Source organism: Cebus imitator, unplaced genomic scaffold, assembly GCF_001604975.1.
Source record: "Cebus imitator isolate Cc_AM_T3 unplaced genomic scaffold, Cebus_imitator-1.0 Scaffold496, whole genome shotgun sequence".
NCBI classification, from domain to species: domain Eukaryota; kingdom Metazoa; phylum Chordata; class Mammalia; order Primates; family Cebidae; genus Cebus; species Cebus imitator.
The window spans coordinates 1,143,113-1,148,807 of record NW_016107811.1 but is presented as its reverse complement, the minus strand read 5'-3'; the positions used below and the strand labels follow the sequence as shown (position 1 = coordinate 1,148,807).

The following is a 5,695-nucleotide window of genomic DNA, read 5'->3' as shown; positions in this document are numbered from 1 at the left end:
TATTGTTGCTCATAACGGCATACTTCAAGAACCCCTGCCCTAGTCTGACTGTGCTTTACCGCCTGCTTGCATGCCTTTTTCTTTCTTGCCACTTCTCTTCCCCTCCCTTCTTTCCTCTCTTAATTCTCTTCTTTGTTTTTTACAACTCTTTCCTTCTTTGAGTTAGTGACAATAAGCAAATTTTGAACTCAACTCATCTAAGATTAGGAGAAAAATTATATGATATTTATTGTATAACACTTGCATGGTGGAGTTAAACAGGAGATGATAAAATTCTTAATTTGCCGTATAAATCAATATCATCGCACCTGTGCAGACCTCAAGACAGGTATGTTTGTTATTCCTTCCAGAAACCATCTCTCTAAATGGGTTTATGTCATTCTATTTTAAGTAAAATTAGTATATTTTTATACAGCTGTGCTCTTTAGATGCAAACGTTTACATGAGTAGATAAATGTTTATTAGTTTTTCTTTGATTATGTATTTCTGAATTTGAATCCTGCTAAGTTATTCTGGAATTAGCCATTTTTGTTTCTATTACTGTTTGTTATATTACAATTAGTGTATTTCTTATTTTTCAGTGCTTTAATTGCCTTGTTATCTAAACTCTAGAATATGTTCCAGTTAATTAAAGACATGTGAGTGTGTTTTTTTGCTGTTGTCTTTACTGGCAAATTTAAAGGTAATTGAAAGTATTCTTGTCTTCTTTAGCATCAGACAACAGTCAGCGCTTTCGAGAAACCTGTTTTGCATTTGCCTTGACACCACAACAAGTGCAGCAAATCAGTAGTTCCATGTAAGTTGTCGTCACGTGTAACTTGCAGTTTGACCTTTGAATTCAGTAGTCTATAATAAATGATTTTTAAAAACAGTGATTGGTGAGTTAGCATTTCCATGATGCAAATATTAGTAATGAAAATAGAGTGTGCTAGTTACTCTAAGAACAGTTACATTTATGATAATTTGAAAAACTTTTCTGGAGTGTCTTTAAATGAACTTTCATGTGAATACTTTAAAAGTAACTGTAATTCTTATTCTGTCTGTTCTAGGGATATTTCTGGGACCAAATGTGACTTCACAGTACAGGTCCAGTTAAGGTACAGTGCTGACTATAGGACATATTCAAAGTTTAAAAGATAATATTCTTTATCGGGAAAGGGAGATGGAAAAAAAATTTTTTTAAAGATAATATTTCTTAAAAAACTTAAGAGGAAATCTACCTGATTTTTCAATAAGTGTATTGAAATTATTAGGTTTAGATATTTGGGTGACGGAAAACATTCTCCTGTTATGAGATACCCTAATTGTCATACAATTTGAATTTTTTCTCCCACCTGCCTGCCTACCCCCCAATGTAGATTTTAATATAACAGTTAGTCATGTACTATATATCTAGCCATATTTGATTGCCCTCAGTTGGTTGAGAAGCTCCAGCTAATAATATTTTACAATATGTATCAAGTTTTATGAAATCACGGGCCTTATCTCCATAAGAGGCAAAGTACTGTGGATAAGGAATTAGTACTTAAGTCTACAGTATCCCATGGGCTAACAAAGACCAAAATATTCTAATTTGTTTTGTTCTCTATTTTAAATAATTAATTTAAGTATGCTCTAATTTCGAATCCGTTTGAGACATCTCTTGAAAATTTTCAAAGACTAATGAGAAATTTTTCGACATAGATTCATAGTCCCCTTATTCAGTTTCGTTTCTTAACCCATTCACTTATCTCAGAGTATCTAAGAAATATTTTGTATTATGTCTCTTCCGTATATGTCTCCCTTGTATATTTGTATCTCCCTTATATAAACCATGCTTATATAAACCATCATATTATGCTTTTATTATTCAGTTTACCAACCTAAATGTCCCACACTGTTGCAATAGGAATGGAAGAGAAAATATAACAGTTGTTTTCCTCAGGAAGCTGTTTTCCCTATAATTGTGGGGAGGATAAATCAAACAGATAGCCTTGTCTCAATAATCAGATACTAAGTTGTATGTACAAATTATAAATACACTAGGAGGCCAAAAAGGAGATCTGAAACACCTGCCCAGCACTTCATGGAACCATATGGAAACCTCTCATCTAGGCTTTGAAATAATAACATAAAAACAATGAGAAAACAGAGTTAAACTTGAAAGTTGAGTTGAAGATTCTAGAAAGGATATGACTGTACTTAATAGCTTTTATACCATAAAACAGTATGACTGGACCTTACCCCAGTAGGCTAGTGATAATCTCAGTTTCTGTTTTGGAAGGCACTGCAAAGTTGATTCTGTATAAAAGATATATTTTACGTGTCAGGCAGATTGTGATAATGACTGAATAAATTAAAGGACAAAAATAAGATGTCTCCATAGTTAATCTCATATTGCTGTAGTCGTCTTCACTTCCTGCCTCAACAGTTTATATTTTGCTTCTACTGATCTTTGACATTATCCTTTAAATCAGTGGTTTTCAAACTTGTTGCATGAAGCCACTCTTAGGGGCTCACAGTCTTCTGTCATCCTCCCCTTCTCCCTCTCCCTCTCTCCTAAATGCATACACAGTGTGAACCAAAGTGGGTCTGCTTTTATCTTTTATCTGTTTTGCATGTTTGACTCTGGGTTAGTTTTCACTTGAAGACAGGGTCCCAAGACTAAAATAGAGTTTAGAAACCATAGCTCTATAATAAACGGTCTAGTTACTAAGTGTTTTGTATTAATATACATACATTCTTTAAATCAGCAACAGGTGTGGTCCACATTTTGAAGCAAAGTTGTTTAGATAGATCAGCTATCTAACTCAGAGATTCCAAGGGAATTTTGATGACTGACATTTTTAATTCAAATTTATCTCCAGGACCTGGGGGGGGGAAAAAAAAAAGAACCATCTTGTGTTATATTTGGTAATTGATAGGTGGTTCTTTGTGTTTTAATAAAATAGTTCATCTCTCTCCCCACCCCGTGTTGCTAGGTCTGCAGCCATAGTGTATTATTTAAGTTAGGAGTGTATGCCTATCTGCTATCCTAATTATAAATGTTTATCTAAAGGATGAAAATAATTAGTTGAGAATTAGGACTCAGATTTTCTCTATTACCTAGTTTGTTTTCATTTATGTTGCGCCTGCCCGCTCCACTCCCTCCTGTCTGCCCCATGAACCATTTCACAGAAACTTTCTGCTATTCCTTTTTTTTGTTTTTTTCTCTTCACTTCATTAGAGCGATTTAGATTAGTTGAATAGGTCCTGACTTGTCATTTACATTATTCTTTTCCTATAGGAAAAGGTTCAGGCAGCCAGGGTCCATGTTTTAAATTAGTCAATGTGTTGGAATAATTATTTAACGCAGTGATCTTCTGTCACATCTTCTTAATTGTTGCAGCATAAAGAATTAGCCTGTAATGGAAAGTTCGGCTAGGGTTAAAGATGGTCCTGTGAGTTTTGACATCTGTTTGCTAAGTATACTTCTAGAAAATCTTTGTAGATCAGTAAATCTTAACTTTTTTATGGATCCCTGATCCCTTTGAGAATTTGATAGAAGCTGTGGATGGTTTTCCTATAAAAACAAACACATATATGCGCTCATAATAGTTTACATATAAAATTGCCTTTTTTTTGTGCATTATTCCTAAACTCAGATTTCATGGCCAGCAGGTTAAGACCCCCATAACAGGTGTTGAGAGGAATTATTTGCACATGAGGAATATTTCATACAATTCGGAGATAGGGTTCTCCCAACTGTATAACTCAAAGGTGCTATGAGCATTCTGTAACAATGCAATGAGCCTTAGGTGTGTATTGAGAATAGGTACTAATAAAGAATAAATGCCTTAAATAGCAAAATAATAATAAGAGTGAATAGACTGAGAATTTACAGATTGTGTACCTATCCTTGGTAATTTCCAAAAGATTGTGCATTTAATTTAGAAATATTTTTATAAGTTTCTAAAATAGTATTATAAATTCATGTGGATATAACACAAATAATATTCAGTATCTTCAGTTCTTAAAAAATAAGGAGTACCTTGGCTTACCGGTCCTGGGGTTGGACTTTTTTTTTTTTTTTTTTTTGAGATGGAGTTTCACTCTTGTTACCCAGGCTGGAGTGCAATGGTACAATCTCAGTTCACCACAACCTCCACCTCCTGGGTTCAAATAATTCTCCTGCCTCAGCCTCCTGAGTAACTGGGACTACAGGTGTGCGCCACCATGCCAAGCTAATTTTTTTATTTTGTATTTTCAATAGAGATGGGGTTTCACCATGTTGACCAGGATAGTCTTGATCTCTTGACCTCGTGATCCACCCGCCTTGGCCTCCCAAAGTGCTGGGATTACAGGCCTGAGCCACTGCGCCTGGCCGGGGATGGACTTTTAAAAGCATTCTCAGTATTTTCTGCTAAGAACCAAGAGTGTTTCATAGGCAAATAAATTTGGAAAATACTGCATACAGGTGCTGGCTCTTCCTCAAGAGAGGAATGCTTATTTATAATGCTTATTAGCTTATTAAAAGCTCTGAAAAGTTCTGTATTAAGGAAGCTTGTTTTGATTCAGAATTTCTTAATTTTTATTTAATGAGACTTTTTTTTTCCTTTTAACATCTGTTAATCTCTGAAGAAGCTAGTGCTTCTCAGAACATGCTTAACCAAATAATTGGCAATATCACGAAGACAACTACAGGGTGATAGTCATGATTGCCACAACTCTACATTGACAGAATTATTTATTTTAAGCCTATTTACATATGCTTATTAATTTGTTAAAAAGTCCAGTTTTTATACTTCTCCCTTTTGGTTTTTAAATTTACCATTTAAATTTATCTGTTGAACAAAAATACTAATGAAGTCATCTTTTAATAAAGGAAATTAAACTTGTCTTTGTTGTTTAGGTTTTGTTTATCAGAAACTAGTTGTCCACAAGAAGATCACTTCCCACCCAATCTTTGTGTGAAAGTGAATACAAAACCTTGCAGCCTTCCAGTAAGTCCTAAAAGCTATTTTTTTATGCATTGCCAACATAACTATCAAATGAGTCATCACAGCTGTTGTTAAATCATAGTTTTTCCTTAAGAAAACATATTTATTTTGGATATATATTCATATGACTAGGTGAAACACTTGTACCAACTATGTACAGTTAGCAGCTGTGATGTTAGCTTTGGGGACATAGGATTTGGAGTTGGGTGTTGTAGTTTTAGTGTTGTACTTTTTTTTTTGAGAAAGCCAGCTGACGATTGCTTTGGGTTGGGAACAGGGGGCTCAGGAGCCCTTGGTGGGGCGGGTCCGCTTCCTATTCGCCATCACAGGCTTTTGGCTGCGCAGGATGGCGCTGGCCCTACAGATGGCTGCCATGTGCAGGTGGGGCGGTACTTGTTCTTGCAGATCATGTGTCTGATGCTGCGGAGCATGGCGCGAGCATTCTTGTTGATGATGGTCTGCATGTAGGCTGCCGGCTCCACGCCCACAGTCTTGCAGTGAATCAGCCCGTTGTAGCGGAAGGAGTGCGGGCCTTCAGGTTACTGGTCTTGGTGCCGTAGGTCAATTTGCTCCTCTTGGTCAGGAAACGAGCAGTTCCGCACGACCATCCGCTGCAGATGCGCAGACATGGTGGCGGCTCCTGTTAGTCGGCTTGCTCCTCTAGATCAGGAAACGAGCAGTTCCGCACGTCCATGCGCTGCACATGCGCAGACATGGTGGCGGCTCCTGTTGGTGTG

The 5,695-nt window shown here is 36.4% G+C and overlaps 1 protein-coding gene and 1 pseudogene across 1 annotated transcript in view; one reads left to right on the top strand and one right to left on the bottom strand.

Moving 5' to 3' along the window:
• The window catches only part of PIAS1 (protein inhibitor of activated STAT 1), a 140,480-nt gene that overhangs the window by 88,683 nt on the left and 46,102 nt on the right, over positions 1-5,695 (top strand). The window contains exons 3-5 of the mRNA XM_017513592.1: positions 712-796; positions 1,050-1,097; positions 4,871-4,961. Coding sequence (XP_017369081.1) covers positions 712-796; positions 1,050-1,097; positions 4,871-4,961 — 224 coding nt within the window. The remainder of the gene's footprint in view (positions 1-711; positions 797-1,049; positions 1,098-4,870; positions 4,962-5,695) is intronic.
• LOC119468801 lies at positions 4,968-5,689 on the bottom strand (annotated as a pseudogene).